Raw genomic sequence first — 26,656 nt, 5'->3', positions numbered from 1 at the left:
ACATGCTAAGATCACAGGTTTAGATCGCTGTGTCTAGCTACATGGTAGCTTCTTTCCCCTCTCCTTTGTCATGTAATTCTAAAATCCTCTTAGGTAAAGGCAGCCCCATAACCAGTAAGGTACAGGTTTATTCTTGGGAGGATAAAGGAGCACTGTCTATTTGAAGCAAACACTTTAGAGTGTCTGTGTTTCTGTCTCTATATTTAGATATAAAGCAGGTTGGGGAGATGATTCTATGGATAAAATGCTTGCCACACAAACATGAGGACTTGAGTCTGAGTCCCCAGAAGCTCCAGAAATCCAAGCCTGAAAGTTTGTGTCTGTAAACCCATTGTTCCTATTGTGAGATAGGAGGCAGAGACAGGTCAATCCTTGGAACTTCAAGGGCCAGCTAGCCTGATATATGTAGCGACATGCAAGAGACCCCGATGTCAAACAAAGTAGAAGGTAAAGACACAGACTAAAGGTTGTTCTCTCAACTCCACACACCCACACCCATGCATCTGTGCTCCTATACACAAACCCCCAAGCACATACATACACACATGCATGTGCACATCATTCAATTAATAATTTAATATAAAATAGATGGAGGGCAACGAGGAAGGAATCAACTACCCAGGGAGGAAAATTAACCACAACCATAAGGATGGGTCGATTGAAGGAAGTGAAAATACAAGTTGCGTTGCCTTAAAGAGGTATTTCCCGCACAGAAGTAAGCGTAAGCGTCACTAAGATGGAGATGAGAGTGGGGGAGGCCCTGTGGGGGAAGGGGGGAGGAAGGTGAGTGAGAAGTCTCTGGTGCAACATGGAGGAAGTCTTGTGCTGAGCGTGTAAAGGCCCTGTGGTGATAAAAGTCCTCCACATCCCAGCTAACGGCTATGATTAATTCTGCATCACACTCAATTTGTGGAAAGAACTCTTGAAAAAAGTTGGGACAGTTTGCTTGTGCAAACTGTCAGAATGATGAATGAAATAGGTGTGTGTGAATGGGGAAGGGGGGAGGATTGCTGACATAAATGTATTGGCTTACACATTTTAGCTCTCTTTAATATCACAGCCGCGTAGACGACGCCAAGGGAAGGGCCAGCTGGGAGATTTGGTTCATTTTCTTAACTGCATAGGTAATCTTCAGAATACAATAAAACAGATTATAGAAAAGCTGAGATAATCTAATTCCTTCATAATTGTCTCTCTTCATCAATTCAATAATAGATAACAGTGATAATGGGTATTTATAGTGTGTCCCAGAAAAATGGCCTTTGGGTTCCTAACCTAATATAATAAACAGATAATTCAAATAAAAAGACAGTACAGGCCAGTGGGAACAAGGGGAAGAGGCCAAGAAAGGCAAAAAATCCATACTCTACTTGAAGATGTTAATAAAACAAAAAGGGGCCTGCTCCCTTTCCTAATGAATGAAAAATGCATTTAATTTAATCCGTTTACTTTGAGAAATTATTTACTTGCACTTTCCCTCACACTGGAGCTCTGGCCGCTCCTGGAATTGATCAGCTCTGCAAGTCACAGAAGTCAGCAATCCGTCAAGCAGGGTGGCTCAGAGCACATTTGCCTCTCCCAAGCACGCATAGGCTCCCCATTTTCCTTAGGTGGCCTCAGAAAACTCGGGTACCCCGTTAAGACTTATCCTTGTCCTATGGGAAGGGGACAGGCCTAGCACATGCAACGCCTTGATTTACTAACTCTACTAGCTTTGGTAATTATTCTCTTGATATAAGAAAAGATTTAAATAAAATATATAATAAAAAATTACCCGTTATTGATGCCATCAGCATTTGCTTTGGTTTGGGCCTCCGTTGTAACATGATTTGAAGCTCTGTGTCACTATGTAATAATCTATTTCATTTTATTTTTATTTCTAGTTTTGCTTTGAGACAGGGTCTTGCTATGTAGACCAGGCTGGCCTCACACTCACAGAAATCAACCTGCCTCTGCCTGCCAAGTGCCAGCACACCCAGCTTTATGGTTCTTTTGGTACCTGAGAGTATTCTATAGAATATCGTCTAGAGAATCGTTCTACCACTGGCAAATGTTTCAATAAGGATTACTAACTATAATTAGAGCAATCACAAAGACATCTAGTCATGGGCCAGATGGCAGGATTGTAATAAAGTTCTGAGATGGTTAACGTACAGAACAATGGCTTAAAGAAAAAGAATCTTACGGATGAAAAGTGTTTTACCAAAGCTAATCTAGTCTTAATGGTATTCCAGAAAAATAATTGTATGATTGTATTGCTATAAAGCTGTACATTTTACATATTGGGGAGTCTCATATGGAAGAAGAAATTCATTCTTTTATTTTTTTTTGGTCTCTTTTACACTGTTATATTCATTCCGGATTATTTTGAAAATAACAGCGGCAAAATAGAACCTGCAGAATAATAGCAGCTATTTATTGGGGAGAAAGTACATTCCCTAAATGGCATTTGCAGTCTCTATCTTTCCAGGGATAAGCGTTCTTATTTTTTCGCAATTGTCACTATGCAGGGGCTCCTTCCCAAAGTGGCATGGAGCTGCTCTTTGTTCTGTCCTGTGGACGGAGGCAGCAGAGCCCACTGCTGCCCACTTCCCTGCTCCTTGGGAAGAGGTAGTGTCACGGTCACAAGATCAAGCCACATACACACACACATACACAGACATACACAAATACACACACACGTGCACGTGCACACTTGCACTCACACACACCCATCGAATGCTGCCACACAAATTTAGCACACACAAAGCCTGGGGTGCACTTTCCATAGTAAAGGGATCCACTTGAGAAACTAGGTCATTTGATTCATACTGACATTTCAATTCTAAGATTGGTCCTCAAAATCAAGACTTCACCTCCTCTGAAAAGCCGTCTCTAAAATTCTTTAGTTGCCAGTGAGAAAATGAACAAGGAAGGCCAGTGTTCCTATTTGCACTAGGGTAGAAATACATGGTACCCATTCTGTTCATGTCTCCAAATGACATGAAGTGACTACCCATAGCAACAAACATCCTAGCACCATGGTGGCCCTCCGACATGGGCCAGACACTTCAAAAGGCCATGTTCTTTATTCTCACAGAAAGTTCATGAGCGATGCTGTGTGTTTGGATGGTTTATTCACATAGTAAGAGAAGCTTGAGCTAAGCAATCTGCCCCAGTTCCACAGTGCCTCCATAGTGAAGCCAGGATTCAGGACAGGTCACAGAACCTGGGGTTCAGTGTATTTAGTGGCAGTGTTCTGCTCATTTCTACATCTGTGTCTGCCTGGACACTTCCCTTCTTTGCCATGGGTTATGAATACTTTTTCCAATAATTCTTGAGAAACTAATCTGGGGCCTAAAGAACTGCGTGTTGTATAATGTAACTGAGCCATTGCACAGGCTTCTGAGATGGTCTAGCCTGAAAACAGGACACTCTCATTAGAGAATCCATGAGGCCAAGTAGAAAATTAATTAGCAGCTCTACCCTTTATATTTTCTGGAATTGTTCACCAAAAAAAAAAAATGCAAAGATCCATCTCCTACTGATTGTAGATCATTCTGACCTGTTTGTTACACATGAGCTACCTTTGTGGAAGGGCTCGGGTCTTGGAACACGGAAATGGGCTGAGGCAGGATGGAGTGCACTGTTAGGAATTAGCTCAGATCAGACTTCCACGATGGGCATAGCCGAGCCGTGTCAAGCCCAAAAGACACAGAGAATCTTATGATCCCAGAATGGATTCCTAGAGCTCCTGAGCCTGCTCTGTCTCCACAAGAATGTGGGGTAGCGTCTGTCACTGTGGAAGCTCAGAATGTTATTACTGACTTTCTGCTAGATACAATCTTTTAACCTTGGGTATTTTAGACCTCCTGTATCCACTGTGAAATTCTCAAAGCCGCACTTCGCACGGGGAGCTGATTTCAGGTTTGTTTTATTTTTGGAGACTGAGGTGGGGAAGGCACAGATCACAGAGCCGCAGCTCACTGTTTGGGGTACCTTGTTCTCCTGTTGACCATATCCTTTCTCCTGGGTCAAACGCAGGGGTGGGACTCTGATGTCCCTTCTCAGTAAGTGTCCCCACCATTAGAGACATGAAAGAGAGTCAAAGTAAATACCCTCTCTTCTGTTCAAAGTCTCCTCTTCCCTTTGTCCGTCTGAAGCACGTCTACAGGGGCCAGCGCACTTTCCCTCCATTGTCTCTCTCACCAAAGAGGCCAGTGTCCCCATAAGTCGATTACAGAGGGGGAAAAGCTCGCAAAGCAAAGACAGGGAAGCGAAAGCATGAAAGGCCTCGCAAACTCTAAGAACACTGACACGCTGCTATGCCAGAAAGCAAGGACGGGAACAATTGCTATTTGAAAAGACAAAGGTTACAGTGGGGAGAATGCTAAGATGTGGGCATTTTTCAGGTCAGAAAGGTCAGAACAGGCTCGGAAACCAGTTTTTTATCGTTCGCTTTGTTTTTTTTTTTTTTAATTATTATTTTTGGAACACTGGGCTACAAAAGCCATTGAGTGCTTGGAGCTTAATGAACTCTTATGGGAGCTTGGAAGACAACGCTGAGGGAGATGTGGGCTGTGGAGGCGTTACTCATGAGGTTTCAGAAAGTAGCAAGGATGTAATTAATAATTGGACTATGGACCATTTGTGTTTGAATTTGGACCATTTGGCTAAGAATTGTGGTCGCTGGTGATATGGAGTTGAAGAAGCAGCTGTGGTTGTCAAAAAGGTGTAATTCCTCTGAGGAGAGCACTGGGCTTCACTAGTGGATGCTGGTCATCTGGGGCTAAAGAATCAGCCACAATTAATAAGAAGTCAGCATCACTTCTGAAGTCTTCTGGGAAGTGTTTCCTCGGGGTCAGCCCACAGATCTGTGGTCCAGCAGAGCAGGGCTGCATCTCAAGCTGGTAGCTGAACACGGCAGTGAACAAAGGTCACCCACCCAGTACTGATTTTGAAGGCGTCAGAGTTTCACGATGGAGGAAGAGGAGGTGTGTGTGTGTGTGTGTGTGTGTGTGTGTGTGTGTGTGTATGTGTGTGTGTGTGTGTGTGTGTGTGTGATGTCTGGCTGTGAGTCTTTGTGAATATTTTAGGAAGTTTCTACTGTATTATGCTTCTATACTATCCCTCAAATGGTCCTTAATTTTAGCTGTCTCCTTGTATTCTCCCCAACAACCTCCTACCCCATCTCCTTTTCCACTTGATCATCCAACTCCAGACCACCCATCCATACATAATTCCTATTCTATCTCTCTTTCCTAATGAGATCTATCTGTACTCTCCAGTCCCTTACTCTATGCCCGCCTTCTTAGGTTCTGTGGATTGTAGCTTTGTTATCGGTGACTTAAAGACTAATATGCACACATAAGTTAATAAATACCATATTTGTCTTTCTGGATCTGAGATATCTTACTAAGGATGATTTTTTTTTCTAGTTCCACCTATTTGCCTGAAAATTCCATGACTTTATTTCTTTAATGGCTAAGTAATATTCCACTGTATAAATGCACCATATTTTCTTTAGCCATTCTTCTGTTGAGAGACATCTAGGTTGTTTACAATTTCTGGATATTATGAATGAAATAGCAATGAATATATATGAGCTAGTGTCTTGTTGTAGGATGAAGCATCCTTTAGGTACATGCCCAAAAGTGGTATAAGTGGATTTTGAGGTAGATGGTTCCTGTCCTCCTTTGGAACCTTCACACTGATTGCCACACTGACTGTACAAGTTTGCAACCCCACCAGCAGTGGATAAGTATTCCCCTTATTCCATATCCTGGTCTGGTTATTTTTATGCCCAGGTCTTCCTTTTTGCAGTCGCAGGATATATAATTTATTTATATTTTTATAAAGGTCCACCATTAAGAGATTTTAGACTTTTAAAGAGACATAAAACTTTAAAAGCATTGGAATTTTGAAATACTGTGGAACTTTTAACTTCAGACTGTGTTTTATATTATGACATTAACATAAGGGATAAGAAAGAAAAGGTTATGGTTTAACAGTGATATGTTGGTGTTGACAAGGGATGGAGTATCTTGGTTTGGTTAGGCTTAATTGTCAACTTGACACAGCCTAAATCATATGAAAGGAGAAGCCTCAATTGAAGAATTGCCTAGATCAGACTGTGACCATATCTGTGAGGAATTGTATTGGGTGATGTTTTACTCTTTTGGCTTTTTGAGGGGTCCACCACCCCACATCCAAATAAATCACACATGGAGGCTTATTACTAGCTATGAATGATCAACCTTAGCTTGGCTTGTTTTTTGCCAGCTTTTCTTAACCTGACCAGCTTTTGCCTCTGTGGAGGAGGCTGCTTGTTCATTTGTGGATGCCCTATTCACATATTCTTTCTCTATTTCTGTATATCTTTCTTTCCTTCTAACTCTGTGACTGATTGGGTGGCTGGCCCTATATCCTCCCCTCCTTGTTCTCTTGCTGCTCATTCTTTTCTTCCAGATTTCTTCTTCTATTTATACTCTGCCTACCAGCCCCACCTGCCCTTACTCCTGCCTTGCTATTGGCCATTCATCTCTTTATTAGGACCATCAGGTGTTTTAGGCAGGCACAGTTGCACAGCTTCACAGAGTTAAACAAATGCAGCGTAAACAAAAGTCACACACCTAAAATTAATTTTTCCCAACAGAACTGCTTTGATTATTGATTGATGCAAGATGGGTCAGCCCACCATGGGAAGATGATCCTGTGGTGTAGGAGGTCCTTCTGTATTTGTGTTGATTTTACTGGTTGAATAAAGAAGCTGCCTTGGCCTTTTGATAGGGCAGCCCTTAGGTGGGTGGAGTAGACAGAACAGAATTCTGGGAGGAAGAAGGTAGTGTGGCAGACGCCATGGTTCTCCTGCCAAAGACAGACGCTGGTTAGACTCATTCTAGTAAGCTACAGTTAAGTGGCGATACACATTAATGGAGATGGGTTAAATGAATATGTAAGAGTTAGCCAATAAGAGGTTAGGGCCAGGCAGTGTTTAATTAATACAATTTCTATGTGGTTATTTTGAGGGTTACGTTAGCAGGAGCCAGGCAGGAAGAAAAGCAGGCCAGCTCATGTTCCTCCAACAGTTCTGGACTTTATTGAAAAAAAAGAGAAAAAGATAGGTAAGCATGAGTCAGTGAGAGAGCCAGAGAGCAAGCCAACCAATAGTATTCCTCCATGGTTTCTTCTCCATGGTCCAGCTTGGGTTCTTGCCTTGACTTACATCAATGATGGACTGGGACCATGTTTCTTTTGATTCAAGTGTTTTATCACAGCAGCAGAATGAAACTAGAACACCATCTGATGTCTTCTTCTCTCCACAGTTGTGTTCAAGCATCTCCTCAGTGGAGTCTCTTTTTGCCATTCGAGTCAATATTGTGTCCTTTCCCAGACTTCCTTGTTTCTACACTGCCTGATTACCATCTGACATATTCTATACTTCATGTATTTATATACCACCCTCTTTCTCCAAGATAAAAACTCCATAAAGATGGGCATTTTCTTTGTATGTCTGTTTGCCTGTCTTCTTCACTATCATTGTTCCGGAGCGTAAACTGGTCTCTACCCATGGTAATCATTGTGTAAGCATTTGTGAACCAGTGAATGAGTAGATGGGCACTGTCCTCTGCTCATGAGATCTCTTGGGATATTCAGCAGGAAGAGCTAGCTCTCAGCTCTGTTATGTTTTGAAGCTAACTGGTGGGACTATGGATTACACACTCCAGGGAAGGATGACAGCCAGGAAGATGACAGCAGTCTTTTAGAGGTGGTAATTGTGCCTGAGGTCTAAGGCAGTGGTTCTCAACCTTCCTAATACTGCAACCCTTTGCACAGTTCCTCACATTGTGGCTAAAATTATACCATTGCAGCTGGGTGGTGGTGGCACATGCTTTTAATCTCAGCTCTCAGGAGGCAGAGGCAGACAAACCTCTGTGAGTTCGAGACCAGTCCAGGACAGGCTCCAAAGCTACACAGAGCATCCCCTGTCTTGAAAAAAATTCATTGCTACTTTATAACTGTAAATGTGTTACTGTTATGAAACGTAAGGTAAATATCTGACATACAGAATATCTGATATACAACCCACACACACACAAAGGGATCATGACCCATGGGTTGAGGACTGCTGGTCTAAGGGACCGTTTCTCCTTGGATTAATATTATGAGTTTTCATTAGAGCAGGAGCCATCCAAAAAATATGCAACCTCTGCTTCTGAGAGGGAGGTCTTAGATTCCCATCCCTTGCTCTTCCTGACTGCTAACATCGCAAATGCCTGCACAAATCTGAAGAGTGGACAAGATATTCAGCCATGACATACATTCTGCCATTTTCTTTTCCTTGTGATACTAATTAAATGTCATTTATAAATCTGACTATATGATGGTGAACTTGCAAGCAGACTGAGAGGGGAGGGAGGGAACGAGAGGAGGGAAACAAACCCTGGCCCTTGGAGGGCATGTTTCAGGTGCTAACACATCAGACAGTAAGGACCTGGAGTGGGGAGCAGGCCCTGCAGACACTGCTGAGGCCCAGAGATGTCCCTTTGGGTAGACAGCAGCGGGCAGAAGTGTGGGAGTGGAACCCAGAGAAGGCAGAGATTTGTCTCCTGTGGCTTCTTCCAGATACAATTATCTGAGACTCAAAGCACAGAGCCAAGCCTTTCTTTTAGCAAGCCCCAACTGTTTCTTGTCACCTGCCATTTGCTCAACACGGGGAGAATGTTTTTAAAATAAGTAAGCAAAAACAAAAACCTTCCCAGAAACAATTGTTACTGCATCAGTTGACACGTGGGCAGGCACAGCCTCTACCCACCAGCTTTCGAGGGCATTGATATGTCTCACTGAGAGGAAATTTCTGTCTTATGAGACTTCATTCTGCAATTACCATAATCTCCCTTCTCCAGAGGCTGTGGCTGGTGAAGTGGATTAGTGTCCGAGCCTTTGGGGGGTCTCCAGAGAGGGGAGTTGAAATCTTGAGCTTAGGTCATAAGTAAAGATGAAGGGGGCTGGTCTAACAGCTTATCCCCTTTGGGGAGCAATGAAAAGCACCGTGAGTTATGATTATTAATCTTGTTCAGAAGAAGCCCAGCCAGAAGTGTGGAAAGTTGATCCTCATCCAAAGAGGCTGGCACAGTCCACGGAAACCCTGACTCCTTGAATTCAGTCTGGGCCTTTTGAAACACAATGGAAGTTTTCTTTTCTTTTTCTTTCATTCTTTCCTTTCTTTCTTTTTTCCCCCAAAAGAAATCATGGTATGATGGTTTCTTCGCTGGTAAAGAAAAAGGTGTGATTTAGCAGAATGGCCCATTTGGGCTCAAGTCCTTTAACAGCTGCAAAGTAGCCTGTGACTCTCAGCACACCCGCCTTCTCTCCCAACAGGTGTACTTCTATTGGATCTGCAGGGACGCCGGGGCATTTGAGTGGTTTGCAGATCTGTTACTTTCATTGGAAACACGGATGACTGAGCGAGGGAAAGCTCACTTGCTGAGTTACCATATATTCCTTACTGGCTGGGACGAAAACCAGGTATCAGTAAAATCCAGGCTCTCCAATACTGCCGCCCTTCTTAAAAAGAACCCATTTCAACAATGAACTGCAGGCTTATCAGGCAGCACCAAAAAACTGTTCTCAAGTTTCTCAAAAGGGAGAGAAGAACAGAATCAAACTAGACTGGAAAAAACTAGTTAAGATGTAGCAATAAAAAGACCTCCAGCTATCTTACTGTGGAACAGAAAAGATAAACACCGTGGGCAATAAATGACAACCCAGATATTAGGAATCTTAAAGTTCAAATTTATTGTTTTAAGAGTGGCGCCATTGACTGTCACTAATTGGCTATATCATCTGTTGAATTCCTAATTGGTTCTGATTCTATGCTGCTCAGAGTAAAACAGAAAAGATTCCCTGTTGCTTCTGTCTGGTCTTTTGTATTGAAAAGCATGTGAGTCAGAAAATTACTATGGACGCATGATTTGCATAGAGAATTCTCTCTCTTAAGGGATTCTCGGGAAACAGGTACCTGAAGTTGAGATGACCTTCCACTTGGGCAGAGTTCTTCAAGTCATTATAGTGATATAGTATAAAGATTGAGTTTGGCAAAGATGTTGTGTCAACACCCTGACAATTCGAAAACTGATTTAAAAAAAAAAAACTCTCACAGTCAGTGTTTAAATGATGACTACTGCACCCGAATTCAGTTGGACTCCTGGGTAGGAGGTCCTTCTGTTTGTGTGTTGCTTTCATTGGTTAATGAATAGAGAAACTGCCTTGGCCTAGTTGATAAGTCAGAACTTAGGTAGGCGAGGAAGACAGAACTAAATGCTGGGAGGAAGAAAGGTGGAGTAGGAGAGAGATACCACGGAGCCACCAGAGACAGATGTGCTGAATCTTTCCCGGTAAGCCACTGCCATGTGACGATATACAGATTAATAGAAATGGGTTAAATCAAGATATGAGAGTTAGCCAGTAAGAGGCTATAGATAATCAGCGAAGCAGTGTTTTAATTAATACAGTTTCTGTGCAGTTATTTTGGGGCTAAGCTAGCTGGGCGGCCCAGACGAACAAGCAGGCCCTCTCTCCAGCAACAGACTCCCCAAACAGTGGGGATAACAAAGCCGTTATTCTAGGTTATGAAATACGTACTTTAAATGATGCTTTCTCTAGATGATATGTAGATGGTATCATTGATATGTATCTTTAAAGAAAATATGTTTAAGTGAAGGGGCTATGTACCAGTCACCAAATTTACAAATGATTGCTTTATGTGTTTTGTGAATGCTTTCTTTCTCTCTCTCTCTCTCTCTTTCTCTCTCTCTCTCTCTCTCTCTCTCTCTCTCTTTCAACTTCACTGTAACTTGGCTCTATGCTTCTATAAATGAGCAAGACTCTGGTTTAAATTCAAAAAGTGTTATGAATTTCTATGGTCTTAATTCTAGTCCTCCTTAAATATTCAACCTTCTGGGATAATTTGAATTGTACATTTCTTGGGAACTAGGCTTGCAGATCTTAATGGATTAAATAGTGTTAATTATGTCTTCCAGAGAAACATTTTTGCTATTCAAGTGGGATTCTTGACTGATGACCCCTTTGGTAAAGCACAGACATGGCTTTTGTCTCTAACTTCCCAGCCCCTTGCTTGTTCTTCCACTTGTAAGGCAAGTTGATCCAAAGTGTCCACTTAGCCAATCCCTGTCTCTTGGGATTTATGAAACTCGGACTCTCTAAACAGAACTCCTAAGTGGATTTTGGGACAGCACAACCCTGCCCTGCCCTATCTTTGCCCTGTTCAGAACTATGATATAAAATATACTCTTTTTTCCTAAATGAAAGTAAATCAAAATTGACAGTTTCTTAAATTTTCCCATGGCATGTCAGAAATCCTTCACACTTCCAGATTTCAAGCAGGAAATCAGTGATCTCCACATAGGAAAAGAAACTGTTGGTGCATTCTGTCAGCTACTCAGGCACGGAGAGGCTGTCTTAGAAAGAGCCGATTCTTAGGCTGAATCCAACCTCAAAGTGGCAAATTGACAAGAACAGAAGGGACAGATGGGAGCGGTATTATGAAGGGCAACTCCAAAGAGTTTGAGATTAATTGAACAGTGGATTGAGAAATATGGAACAGTTATAATTCCAAATGTTTGAACACCAGAGATTGGGCGTTCCCACAGAAGTAAGGAAGGAAGGCCTTTCTCTCCCCGTGAGAGAAAGCCGCTATGTCTTAACAAGTACTTTAGGGACCTCCTTAGCATGACCTGTTTCTAGGCAAGCCTCATTCTTTTCCTATTGCCCCAGAGCTGTTGACTGATGGATGCTTATGCATCCTGTTGTGTGTGTTCAAGGCTTTTGCTCCTGGTGGTTCCTCTCTCGGACACATCAGTCCAGATTCCTCTTCCCCCTTCATGCCGCATGGAGTCCTATTCCCAAACTCGTTTGCAACAGAGCACTGTTCCCCAAGATCAGACTTGCTGGCAGCAAATCCCCAGAGTCTGGCATTCCGAAGGCCAGTCTGCCCTGTCCACTGGTCTGTCAGGGTAGCCACTCTGAGGTTGAATGTGAACCTCTGGCACAGGCTGCCTTCTTAGACTAGGAAAAGGACCCTTCAGGCAAATCATCTTCAAAGCCGGAAGCCGCGTCGTGAGTGGAGCGCAGCAGGGCTGTTATCCAAACTGCCGCAGCTATCAAGAGTTAGAGGGTGAGATAAGCGTTGGTACGTGAGCTCCAGGAGCGTCGCTGTTTCCCAGGAATGGTGGAGAGCACACATACCTGAACTGGGAAAAACAAGATAACGTCTAGGATTCACAGGGACTGAAGCAGATGCTTGTACTTTTGCACATGGTTATAAGGATTATTGTGCCCCAGGCTCTTATTTACGAGTCTCTAATTATACAAGGACTGAGTGAATTAACTGGATCTGAAGCCAGTCACTTACAGAGTTTCATCCGGACCCCTTACTCTTCCGTCATAAGCATCCTATTATCAAGTATATCCCCTCAGCACGCGAGACTTACTAATATACAGTTGGCTCTCCATATCTTTGAGCTCTACCTATGTATAGTCAACCAACTGAGGACTGAAAATATTTGAAAAAAATATATCTGCACTGAAAATATATATATCTTTCTTATTTATTTACATTATTCCCTAAACAATACAAGATAACAAATATTTACCAAGTTGTTGTATGGCTTTATAGACCAAAAATATTATTTGAAATATATGACAGGATGTGTGTAGGTTATATACAAATATAACCTCTGCACCTTTGAGCCTCTGCAGACTTTGGTATCTGGGGCATGGGGGAGGCAGTCCTAAAAATCTGGGAATGACTATCAATCATATCACCACAGTAGGCATATCCAATTATAAGACCCAGCCTCCTCCTGGGCATTTCATGGCACTTTAGCCTGCAAATGCCCGTCTCAAGTCTCCTGGATTTATTATTAAATGAATGGGGACAGTGGGAGAAGATTGAGTTTTGAGACATAGGGCAGAAATAAAGCTAAGTTATTCAGTGTTTGTTCCCTTAACCACATTGACCGTGTGACTCTCACCCTTCCCAGGCTGTCTTTGTACAGGGCAGCATCTTGTCCCAACAAGAATAAATATAAAGACAGACGAGACACGATACTTGCCCTAAAGCACAACATTGGAGGCATCTGCTAATAAAGCATTCCAAGCCCTGTTTAAAATATTTTAAGTATGCAAATGATGATAGTGAGCTCATCATTTGTTTATAGATGGTTCTTATGGTTGTTTTTTAATGTCAACTGATACTACACTTTTTTTAATTTAGGCTCTTCACATAGCTTTACATGGGGATGAAAGCCCGGATGTGGTTACGGGCTTAAGGCAGAAGACCTTTTACGGGAGACCCAACTGGAATGAGGAGTTCAAGAAGATTGCCTACAATCACCCCAGGTGAGCAAAACCCCTTTCCTCTGCCTGCCAGGACCCCCCCACCGAAAGTCCAGACATGTTGTCCCTGGGAAGAAAAGTCAATCTGCAAGCAGAGCTGATAATCTTGGTTCAAGCTAAAATATGCACCTTAGAAAATGTGACCATAACTGTCTCATATTTCAGGAACCACAAACCTCTGTTTAACTGCCTGACAGACTCAGACAATTATCGATTATGCTGGAAGATCTTCACACTTAACCTCAATTTAAAGATGGTATTTCTTAAACATCATACGCCTTCAAAAAAAAAAGTCCTTTGAGCACAGTGAGTCTCTAATTACCCAACTAGAGAATTCAACTCTATCCAGCTCTACAGAGTGTTTAGCGCGTCTAACAGAAAGGCAAAAAGTTTTCTCAGACAAAGCAGGGATTTGGCATGATGCTAAAGGACGCAGATCTAGAGCCGGGTTTTTAACTGTCTGTCCTGGCTCTCCCATTCCCGCTGGTGTGCCTGGGTCATCTACCTACTCAGCACTGAGTCAGTCTCCTCTCAAAAATGTAAATGATAGTGCTTGCCCTCAAGGCTTCTGCTGCAGAAAAAGAAGCGGAGCATCTAAAGCACCTGAAACAGCAGGAAACCTTTCATGGCTGCTATTGCCGTGGCCTTCACCAATTTGATTGTTTTTACTATTATCATAACTACATACCAAACTTTAATGCATGGAGGGCCTTGGATTTGGGGCCCCAAGACTGGAGTACAACCTATGACTCCTGATTACAGAAACTTCTATCCTTGTGACCTTGGACAAGGTAGTTTATTTTAGCTTTGTTTTTAGAGCAAATGAAAGGTCAGGGGACAAATCCATGCTCAGTATTGAATTCTTAACACATGCAATGTTGGAGAGCTTGGTGAAGTATAATTCACTAAGACAAAGAGTTATCCATCCTCACTACTAGGTCATTCTTTGTCCTGACCTTTGTCACCTACTCCATTCACTCATACTGTCTTCCTATTTGAGGAAACACTACAGGGAAGTAGAGAAGTGTGCCATATGGGAACTAGAAAAAGGAAAGGCCAAGGCCCTGAGGCAAGGGACATTGTTCCTGTCATGATTCAGGGGCCAGTGAGTGGGAGAGAAGGATAAAAGAGGAAGATTGCCAAAAGATGGCCTTTATGTCAGGTGACATCGGACATCCTAAGACTTTGAATATGATGCCCAGAGAAAAACCTCTTAGAGGTATAAGCCCAAGACTGACATGGAATCACCCTTGTTGCTTAAGAAAACAGACTGTAACGGGCCTAGGATGGAGGTAGAGAGGTCAGTAAGGAAGAGGGAGTGGGGTAGTTCGGTAGGCAGAGAATGCTGGAGGCAGTCGTGAAAAGCAGTTTAATTCTGAACATTTTCTGGAGGCGTGAATTGTTGATGGACTGAGCCACGACCCAAGGTAGAAGGAACCCCTGCTCATTAGCATGGAGATGACTGCAAAAATTACTGTGTGGCAGGCAAGGGCTATGGGAAGTTTCATTTTTGATGTCTTGCTTAAGATACATAAGCATTCAAATGTCTAGAAGGTGAAGCATGAGGCAGGATTTCAGGTAAGAACTTTAGCTGAGGGTATCAGTGTGTAAACTGTGTGTGGAGTTCCAACAGTAGAGGAGGTGACCAGAGGAGAACAGCAAGAGTCCCAAGATACTTTATAGCCAGGGGGTGAGAAACCACAATCTCTATGTGTGCATTCCAAAGTTTGATAAGCATTGCTCTTATCTACCTTAGCAATCAAGCCACTTAGGACTTCTGGTTTTTTATCTGTTCCCTTTATCTATAAATAACAATCTACTGTGTTTCTGACCTCTTCTCCATCCTCCATGATTACCTCTGCACTTTCTCACTGGTCTTCCTTCATAGGAGCCATGCTTCATTAAGCTCTCTGTAGTTTCCTAGCACCTTATTCTGCTCTGTGGAATTCTTTTATGGTAAATACAAATTGCCTTTTGGCCAGTTCAGCTCCTTTTCACATTTTTACTTATATTTACATTGTACCAGAATCATGCCATTCTATCTTTTTGGACCACCTCTGTGACTGCCTGCCTTTGTTGCAGCTATTTTGACAGGCATTGGGTGGGAGAGGAAGTGAGGAAGGAGTGATCAGGTAGCATTCAAGGCTCATGAGCATCCAACCACAGTATCTTAGGTCCATGTGATGTCACTCTGGCTTCTGGCACCCCATGTGCTGTGAGATGGACCCCTGCAAACTGAGAGTACAGCTTGTGCTCCCACAGTCTGCCAGGGAAGCTTTGGGAGGCACAATTAATAAAAATCTCAGTGATAGAAATCAGGGTTCAAACTGAAGCCCCCCAAAAACAAAACAGCCAGCCACTGGCTCTTACCTCAACCTCAATCCGAAAATGGCAATCCTGCCTTCAGGAATCTCAGAATGATAGTGAGCCTGAGAGCTGTCTCCTCCTGTTTTATAATCCTCTCTAGGGCTGGGATTAAAGGTGTGTACCACTGGGACTAAAAGCATGCACTGCCTGGTTTCTATGCAACTAGTGTGGTATTGGCATTAAAGGTGTGTGTTACCACTGCCTAGTCTGTAAGACTGACCAGTAGGGTTGTTTTCCTCTTCAATCTCCAGGCAAGCTTTATTTATTAAAATACAAACAAAATGCCGCTATAGATACCCAATACAAGAACGTTCTGTGAGTGGCTCAAAACTGCTGAGTATGTGGCGGAGGGGAGAAATGAGTAGAAAAGCTGCATCGGTCTAAGAGGGGCAGATTTCTAACGAGGAAGTCAGGAGATGGCTTCACTTCTAACTGCAAAGTCAAGGGAAGGCGGATCCGTTGCACAATGTGGCAACCCAGCTTGTCCTCCACGGACTCAGCTTCAGGTGCCTCGTTAGAGCTGCCAGCCCATGACAAGTGGCGCTGGGAACTGTTCCGTGTCGTCTCATCCTGGCACTCACTTGTTTACTGTGCTTCTTGTCTTGGCTCTTGTTAGTAGCCAGCTTCATTTCTGGTGCCGGAGCACCACCTTGTCTCCAAACATGTGCCTGCATCCCAGCAACCCTAACTCAGAAGGCTCAAAACTCAGGTCCTCTCAGCCCCTAACCCAACAATGGGCGCTGGCTCTCAAACTCTCAAACCTCTCTCAGCCCTGAGAGAAATGCACCTTACCTTACACCTACCTCTCTGGTTCTTGTCCAGAGAAAATGGAATAGTTTCATTTGCAATTCTCTTAAAAAGCTTATGTGTAGCAACCATCTTGTAATATTCTCATAGGTAAAGCCTATATGGTTTTGTTTCTATTTCCTCCTTTGGGAGGGGAAATACCATTTTGGACAAATCCATCCCTTTAGGTTTCATTGATCACAAAATGAATTTTCCACTCCCGGGCTCCATGTGTGTGAGAGAAATGGGGGAAATGCCCTGCACACAGATGTGTAGAGGCCAGAGGACAACCGTGGGTGACATTCCTTAGGCACACACCCCTAGGTTTTTTTTTGGACAGGGTCTCTTCTTACTAGACTAGAGCCCCATTTTCCAAGTATATCGGGGTAGCTGACTAACCAATGGGCCCCAAAGATTCATCTGTCTTCACTTTCTCAGCAACTGGGGTAAACAAGCACTGACTCTTTCCGTTTGGACTCTGGCAAGTATTTTTCAATGAGATATCTCCCTGGCCTATTGCAGGCTTTTGAAACATACACCTTTAAATTCATGGAGCTAGCCCCAGTCTTTAGTATGGTTGCCATGCATTGATATCGCATTGTGTTTCTCTTTGTTACGATATAAAGTTTGCAGCCCAATGGAGAAGGCCTTTCGAATCAGCTCATTAAATTATCTCTTTTCACTGGGAGGTTGTGAGCCAGAAACACAGAATGATAAGAAGTCAAAGACAGCACCAGCCTTATACAATCCCTGTTCGGAAAATGCTGCTCTGTAGAGCCAAGAAGTAACCTTGTCCGATGTCTGTAGTGACTGGGGAGTTGAGGACAGTTCTATCGAAGCAGGGAGAACTGTGGTCACTTTCATTTTCACGGTTGTCAGGGACATGTTCACCCTATGCCAGAACCCCCCCACTCCCACCATCAGAGCACACAGTTCCCTTCACTGGCTCGCTGCATTTCTCAGCATGGTAAGCTGTGCAAACTTTCTTTCTCCGGTGCATGACTTCCTGTCTTCCAGGGCAGATGAGACCCCAGGAGTTAAGTCACTTCAGAACCAAGACATTACTGCCTATCTCCTACCTTAAAATAATAATGAAAAAAGATTTAATATCAGATTTGTAAAGTTTGAGACTCTGGAACACATTGGCTTATTAAATAGCTGCAAGCATCAGTATAATTAATATTAGATAAATCCATGCAAGATCAATCATTATATCATCTCTGGAATACCAGGTCCCTGGGACATGGCAAATCTCCAGTATGAAGCTTAACAGCACTCTTCTAGAAGACTTTTAAAATGACCTCCTGAAAATAATTTTTTTGTTTTTCTTCTTTGTAAAAGGAGATTTATGCTTAATGAAGCTTTTAATGAAGAAATCACAGAAGGAGAATGCCAATAAAATCTAATTTTTAAACAAGAAAATCTAATATCGAGAAGTATTGCAATGCGCTGGCCTTTGTCCAGCTAGAAATGAATACACAATTCAATCACTGCTCTGCACAAAGGACAAAGTAGCATTAATTTTCTTCAAGATGGTTATTAGGGAGATAAACAGTATGTTCTCCCCTGATTATGTCATGGAGATGTTTGTTCCCAAGCCCACTTGGCTACCCTCACAAGGCAGGCTAGTCCTGCCATTAGCTGGTATCTCTTGGCAAAGATGGGTCAGGAAGAATTGTTGGATTTGTTAGTGGCCTCAGAAAAGATTCTTTGTTCTCAAGAGCCTTTGAAGTAGGCTCCCAGCCATTGCTATTCCACCGGCACAAAGGTAGGCATTCTTAGCGCAAACCCCTGTAATCACATTTACCTGTTCACTCAAAGCCAGAGTTTGCTCCTGTCCTAAGAAAGAGTTGAATCAAAAGAGCTGAGGGGAGAGGAGGCAAAAAAAATTTACAGAACATGAAAAACAGCAGCAAAAATAAAGCTTGAAGGGCAGCAGATCAAAGCGGATCGAGCGAGTTCCAAAGGAGCCAGAAAATTGTGAAAATAACGGTAATAGAGAAACAAATTGATGGCATCAAAATGAATACAAATGAGGACCAGGAGAGGCCATTTTAAAACAGATCAAAGACTAGAAGCAGAAAGCAGGAGAGTATGTTCTGCTGTTTGTATCTGTAATTAATTTTGGTAATTATACCAGTTGATTTACAAAAAAACACGAGTATATTTCTAAAAGACAATCACAAATAGCAAATGAGGATGTATTTAAAGAGGTCACTTCTTGCTATGCCCAAACTCTCCGGCATGTGATAATTGCCAATTACTTCAAGTATACAAGTGCAGAAAAGTATTCCAAGCACACAAAGCAAGTCACCCTCCCGTTCAAGTACAGGGGCTAATTAATGCCTGCATTGACACCTAGGACTTATTAATCTATAGAAATGTGTTTTGTACAAAAATGGAAGCTGTGTTTCATTTTCTATAAGCGACCTCAATAAGCTGCCAACCTTTAGACAAGTGTTCAGAAATCAAGAAATCATTTTCCAGAAGACAGGCAGAGTGAAAATAAATATAGCTTTGTCATATCTTGCTATTTTTTGACAAACACACATTGGACATCTACTCACCCTTGTGGATCTGTGGCTCAGCTGTTGTTAGTTAATTGACTAAGAGGTTTTTTCCCATGGGGCTTCAGTCTTTGATCTTATACTTCAGAAAATATTTATAGTTTGTTGCTCTTGACTTAATCTGCTAATATCTTCACCATACCTTAAAGGTGTGAACTTTATGTAATTAATTACCATACAAACTTCCAAGATTTTCCCAGTTTTCAAAAGTTCACTAGAAATGAATCTTTAATAATGATGAGAGAAGAACAAAGAAGACTGTCATCTTGTGTTAGACCAGAGGAACTAACCCGGACATGACAAAGGTATCAATGATGGGGACTTCTGATCCATATAACATGAATATATTTTAGACCCCTATTCTTTTCAGAAATGTAAAAAATACCTTTTGACTAAATTGAGTAAATGTGTCCATCTGGAATCACATTTGCTTGTGTACACACCCTTCAATTCTCATTTGTACATGCATATGTGCAAAAATGTTGTTCAGTGGTATTTTTAGGAAATTAGCATTCTGATTATAGCATAGAAGGTCCTTTATCTAACAGGGTATCCTAAACATTCATTATACGGCTAAAATGCTCAGAACACTCAAAGAAATAAATTCAAATATAAATCTAGCACACAATAAATTATAGCTTTATAGGAACAGTAAAGCCACCATCATGGATGATAGAAAATTGCCCCCATACTTAAATGTTACCTTTTCCACCAGAGGGCATCTAGCTCACTGGTTATAGCCTAGTAAAAATTCAATGAAAATTACTAGACTTGTTTGTTGTAGAAGGACTAAGTATATAAGTAAATAGTCCAGATTTATTACTCTGCAAACTTACTTTGATGACCAACAGTTATGGGAACATTTTTTGATTATTTCTGTCTTTGCATGCCTTAGTGGAACAGGTGTAAAGAAAAAGACAGGATCAAGAAAAATTGTTCTCTGGAATCCAATACTATGAATCAATTACTCCCCCTCCTCCTCTTCCTCCTTCTCTTCCACCTCTTTCCTACCCCCTCCCCACTAAGGGAAACAGCTTTAATCTCTCATATCTACTGGTAAGCATGAGCAAGCAAAAGGATGATTAGAGAGAGGAAACAGAGACGAGGAGGCACACCACCCTATGTGTCAAAAGAGACAGCTGCTGCGAAGTGGGATGGAGAAGAGGTAGGCACACGGGTGTTCCGTTAGTGACTTCTACAGCTCCAGATGAACAACTCAGTAATGAGAATGCTGCATTAGTCGCTTTTCTTATCCCATGACCAAATACCTAACAAGAAGCAACTCAGAGAGGAAGGGCTTAATTAGGTTACTAGTTTGCGGATGCGGTCCGTCATGGCGGCAGGAACAGGAGGTACTTGCTCGCATTGCACCCATGGTCAGGAAACGGAAGAAGATGAATGTCTCCGCTAGCTTTCTCCTTTGTGTTCAGACTGAAACTCCAGCCCATTCGGGGAGTCATCCCTCCTCCTCAGTTAACTTTCTCTGAAAATTCTCTCAGACTTCCCCCGGAGGTGGATCTTCTAGGTGATTCTAAATCAAGTTGACAGTCAAGATTGACCACGGTACACTCTGAGAGAGTCAGTGCAGATGGCTGCTGGGCATTGCCTGGGTTACAAAGGGAGAGAGCTGGCCGGCACAACTATCATCTGCGGTTATGAAAAAGATGGTGTTGTATAAAGTGTAATTATGTGATAAATCATTTGGAGGCATTTCTAATGAAAAACATTCACTGGGAAAGATTAACCAGAACTTGTGTGTCCACCGTCTGAAGCAGTTTGTAGCTCTTGGTCCTAAGCCCTCATAAATCTGAAGGAAGCTTCTGTTTATCGATTTTATTTGCAGAACACACTCAGGGTATAAAGTAATTTGATTTTTTTTTTAAAACGGGGTTTAGGGTCTGCCCCAACAGGATTATAACTTACTAAGCATAAAAGCCAACACATAAAAACAAACATACAATTTAAAGAGAAACGGGCTCGTGCCAGCCGAATCTGCGAATCTGGAGAGGTGGTGGGAATGCTCCCAGGCACACCCACACTCCCATCTCTCTGCTGGGCTGAAATCTCCTGGTGGGTGATATTTTGGATGCCTCTCATGCATGGCGTTGCTCAACTGTTTTGAGAGGGGGGAAAAGCACATAAATCCCACAGAGAAGAACATGGTACTTGTTTAACAAGTACAAGGGGTGGGTAGAGGGAAAGCGTCCTCTCTGCCGTTTGCCAGAGCTCAGAATAATTATGGGAATGTGAACCATTTTTCTCAGCCTCTGTGAAATCTGTGCTCTTCCCATCCAAAGCAGCCACTCAGCCTGGCCGATGCTGCTAATGTTATCCTTGCTCCAGCCCCACGCACGTGTGCAAGCTTTGCAGCTTGCAGGCTGTAAACTGGTGGAGAAACGGCATCTAGTGTCTTTATGTTTCTTTTGCACAGATTCTTCTTTTTTAACGCTAAGCAATTGTGGATAATTAAATTTTTATAGAAGAATTTTTTTTCCTTTAGTAACCCCATTAGGGCTTTGCTGTATTTGTCCATTGCCTCATAAAAGGGGGGGGGGGACCCTGCCACATCTGTGCCTTAACCGTTTTGTGCAGATTTCTCAGCTCCATGGTTTATGGGATGTATTCATGACCAGGAAACCCCACACTTGGTGTCATAAATGCCAAAGGTGGTAAAATCAACCTTGAAGTGAAGACTGTGCCTTGCTTGAAGACAGCAATGAGAAAAGAGATGGTGAAGGGCTGAGCTCTAGGTCACAGCCGCAGGGTAGATAATGAATGGCCTTTGTGAGACTTTCTGGTGATTGTATAACCACGACAACTATGGACCCCGAGTGCAGGAATGTCTGGACTCTGCTGTGCAGTGCAATTGCCACCACTTCAAAGAGACGCGAGGGCTGGGAGTCACTGGGAAGACCAGTGGTACACCTGGCAAGCCACAATCAGAACGCTTTGAAAGGGGGTCCTAAAGCCAGGGCATCAAAGAACACCACAGGCTTCTTGAATAGTGGCGGTGGCTACAAACGAAGGGGCAGTCACAACCTGTTGGGAATAAGCCAGTGGCAACTGCTGGTACATTCGTGTTAATGGGAGAAGTATCACCACCCATGACAGCACCTTTGAAAAGGAATGCAAGGGTACCTCTGGGCATCATGCCCAAAGCAAAGCTGTGATCCCTCATTGGGAAGGACCTTGCCTGACCATTTTTGCTCAGATGTTTCTGTTCACAGCTCTAAAGACCAACCCACTTCATTCTCTATGAGCCTCCGTGTTAACACCCCACTTCCCATCTTCTGTTCATCTCTGTGGAATGGGGAACACTCTGCATACGTGTGTGATACTGATATCCGAGGACTAGCAGCTACAGAGACCACCCTGGACCAAGCACAGGGCCAAGGCAGAGCCTGCCCTGCATTGTTTTGTCCTCAGAGAGAATCTGGGAGTGCAGAGGAGACCCTGAGAGGAAAGGTCTCAAATGCTCCAGATTACATACATGAAGCAATAGGGCTTTGGGGAGATAATTAATGTATCCAACACTTGCGGCGGTCAAATGATGAAAATGTCAACCTCCTTAAATGACTCACTTTCTAGTTCTATAAACACCCGAAAAATAGTCTCAAGTCAAATTATTCAGTTCAAAACATTTTTTTGAAAAAAAAATATTTTCACAAATTAAGTCATGGGAAGGATACCTTTGAAAGTGGCACTTGGACATTTAAAATATAGTTTCTTTTGTAAATAAAAGTATTTGGTGAATTTCTTTCGAGCAAGCTGGAAATGTGATTAGACCATCACCTTCTAACATGGGCGGCATGGTCCTGGTGCATGCTGTTCAAACAGAACTCTGATATATGACCAAGAATCATGCTACTGTATAAGCAAGGAGGAGTAGAGCTATACAAACACCAACAGAAGCCAGATTGAGGGAACAGAGGCAGTAGAATAGGCTGGCCCTGAATCTGAAGAATTTCTCTGAGGCAGTATGGCTCATAGAGCCATCTGCCTCAATATTACCTGGCTTCTTACCAAACGTACTCTTCATGGATTCCAGCCAAAGAGTCTGCAATTTAACAATCTGCCTAATGATTTTATACACAGTAATATGGGTACTTTTGATCTAAACTTGAGTAACTACTTCAGCATATGCTGAAGACTAAAAAAAGAAGATGCCACAGGGCCCAAGAATCTGGGAGACAAGGGAGGAAAACTGTGGCCTTTGTACTTTCCAATGGGGTTGGCATGTCCCAAATTCAAGAGACAATAGGAACCCCTGAACCAGTGCCTGTTTATACAGGAGCAGGATTGCAAGGGACAGGAGCACTCTTGTGATGTAATACACCGCTGTGTCTTCCGCACTAGTTTCTGAAAGGCAAGGGTCAGAGATTACAATGTTTAGAAAACTTCATCTTCAACAAAGCTTTGTCCCTTCCCTGTCTTCATTTAAACCTTCTTTGCAAATTGAATTCTAGTAGGAGAAATAAATCAAGCTGTTATTACTTTAATATAAATTTTATTATCTATAAAAATGGCAAGGTTGGACAAGACGTTAGTCATAACTTACCCTTTTGAAAGGCTTTTTTGAATATACTGCCTTATTTTGCTTTCGTTAAAAAACACAATGAAATTGTTACCTTTATGTTACATATTTCAGACCTCCAGTCCTGCCAAAGACCTGTAACATTGAGGGGCTGGCTTGTTGGGATTTCTGTCCCACCCAGTACCCCACAACCGGCAAGCCCCAAAGAAAATCACACAGAGATCTCTATAAGTTATAAAGCTGATTGGCCCATTAGGTCAGGCTTCTTATTAGTTCTTGTAACTTATATTAACCCATTATTCTGATCTATTTTAGCCATCTGGCTCAGTGCCTTTTCCAGCTGGCAGATCATATCCTGCTTCTTTGGTGATCTGGGCAGGAGTGGGAAGAATCAACTTCCTCCTTCCCAGAATTCTCCTGTTCTCATTGCATCATTTCCTGTCTGGTTTTCCCGCCTATACTTCCTGCCTGGCCAATCAGCGTTTATTTAAAATATGATTGACAGATTACAAACCATTCTCCCACACCAAAGACCATGCAGGCAGTAATTAACATGACCATTTATTCATTCCTTCAGCAAAGGTATAGTCTTTTTTTACTTAAGCCAGGTCCGAAGATGAGAAAACTGAGTAAACAGTCCTGATCCGCCTGTGAGGGAATTTACACTCTATCCACAAATCCAAGAAGATGTTGATTAAATTCATCTGACCAAAACCCACTGTATCATAATCCCCGTGCTATGAGCACAGCACCTTCCAGACTCTGTCCTCTTGGGTCCCTGGCTCCTGTGATTCTGGGAATCATGGAGCTCTGGGAATCTTGTCGGGACTAATGTGCTAGAAGCAGGAAGAATGCAAAAGAAAAAAAAGAAAAAAGGAAGTGGACACAGATAAGAAAATAAATAAATAACCTTGCCACCATGTCTGCTTCCTAATTGCCTAGGCCATTCATGGCTTCCTGCTGGCCTTGCCTGGGTGACACTCTCCTTTTCTTACCATACCTGCAGCAGCAGCATTGGCGTGTTCTTCTGTGGACCCAAAGCCATGTCGAAGACTCTTCAAAAGATGTGCCATTTGTATTCATCAGCGGACCCCAGGGGAGTTCATTTCTATTACAACAAGGAAAGCTTCTAGATGCTGGAGGTAAACTGAATGTGCTGTGCGAGCAGCTGCAATCAAAGAGGTCAAAAGTCGGGAGAGTTTTCCCCCAAAGAGCCAACAGCAGTCATTTTAGCTTTATGAATAGTATGGGTTTAGCCTAATCTACCCAACACTGTGGTTCCAAGATGCTAAAGTAGCCACAAATGAGAACACATCACAACGGGCTAGCTGAGTTCTTTTACCATAAGAATTTACTTAAGGCCACTGAAGGTAAATCTCGTATAATATTTTCTGTCATGAAATTTGTATTTTTGGTAATTTAAAAATGTAAAAGTCGGGGTTTGGGCATATAGGTGAGTGGTCAAACACTTAACTAAAATGTGGAAATCATGGGTGTTTAAATGTAAAACGTGGGCCAGATTGGTCCTGTGAAATGTAGACCTAATGTTAATCGAAGCGTGGTTATAACTGTGTACAACCGCTGACGTTTTTCTACCTTGTATGACAGACACATAATAACTAAATTTCGTGTTTGCTTTTCTCTTTTCCCTTGCTTCCTTCTTGATTTCCTTTTCCCTCTCTTTTAACAAACAGTTATAGCTCAACTCAACTTCCATCCCATAAAACAGCTGAGACTGTTTTTTAATTTTCACCAATTTAGTCTTTTCATGCCATGTTGCTGGTTGCAAAGTATCACTCACATCTTATAGTTTTTCCCCACCAGTGTTAATGTTTTATAATCATTTCATCAAATATATCTACTGATTTGAAAATTACTGAGCCCCAGACAGCAGCAAGTAGATGCATTAGTGGCATATTAAGCCTTTTATTCTGGCTTTATATAAAATTTATTAACTTCAGAGGACGCCTTTGACATCCTTTGACATCCCTATGCCTGTTAATATCAGTGGCCAGCTGAAACTGCTTAACGCCAGCACTGGGACCTGTACACCACACCTAGGCCCTTAGCTTCTAGGTAATACATCATAGGCAATAGAACAAAAGCATCTGCTGCAACTGAGACCAGATTGTGATTTTGAATGTTTCTTATCACCGTGGGGCATCATAAAAGAAGTGAATTGGCCTGACATGCTTTGATTTTACAAAATCGTTTAGCTACTTAAGCTTCTTCACGTATTTCTAAAATACAAATTGATTATTTACTTTATATTATCAATTGTTTTAATTTTGAGTATAAATTCAGTCATATTGGGTAGGGTGTACTTATACAGTTGGGTATATTCAATAATATCTCACACATAATTTCTACTTCCTATGCTTGGGAATTTCTCAGTATCTCAAAGTATCATATAGATAGATAGATAGATAGATAGATAGATAGATAGATAGATAGATAGATACATAGATAGATAGATAATAGATAGAAAAATTGGTAGATAATTATTTAAGCACTAATTAACCACATTCAGGCACACTATGCAATTATTTTCCCATTTAAGCTTGATTCAATCATTACTGCTAGAAATTTTTATAGTCAAATCTAACCTTTGGCCAGAATATTAAGTACATTAATTTTTTTCCTCTTAAACACAGTCAGTTAGTACTTTCCTTTCTTTGCCTGTTTAAAAATAAATTGTACTATTTGGTCATCCAATTTTGTCTAATAAAATAAAACTTTTTCTGGTAGAATATAAAAAATCCAATTGTTTTTTATTTCTGGAAATACTGTTCAACTTTTTAAATATATAATATATATAGTGAGATTCTTGCCTATTCAAACAGAAAAATATAAAAATCTGATTTCTGTAATGTTGCAATAACCAAATTAAAAGGGAAATAATTTATTCAAAATAGAAACATTCCACAAAAATTATTCAAGGTAATTAGATACATCAATAAACATAAATGAAAAGACGTGCAAATGGATACAAGTAGTATTAACT

General features: G+C 41.9%; 1 protein-coding gene across 1 annotated transcript in view; it reads left to right on the top strand.

The window, feature by feature from the left end:
- Nucleotides 1-26,326, top strand: part of Nox3 (NADPH oxidase 3) — a 62,241-nt gene extending 35,915 nt beyond the window's left edge. The window contains exons 11-13 of the mRNA XM_048420224.3: nt 9,361-9,507; nt 13,277-13,401; nt 24,659-26,326. Of these exons, the coding sequence (XP_048276181.3) occupies nt 9,361-9,507; nt 13,277-13,401; nt 24,659-24,785 (399 nt within the window). The 3' untranslated portion in view covers nt 24,786-26,326. The remainder of the gene's footprint in view (nt 1-9,360; nt 9,508-13,276; nt 13,402-24,658) is intronic.
- Nucleotides 26,327-26,656: the final 330 nt, after the last annotated feature.

Source organism: Myodes glareolus, chromosome 1 (genome assembly GCF_982192425.1).
Source record: "Myodes glareolus chromosome 1, mMyoGla1.1, whole genome shotgun sequence".
Taxonomy (NCBI): domain Eukaryota; kingdom Metazoa; phylum Chordata; class Mammalia; order Rodentia; family Cricetidae; genus Myodes; species Myodes glareolus.
This window is presented reverse-complemented; position numbering and strand designations above follow the sequence as displayed.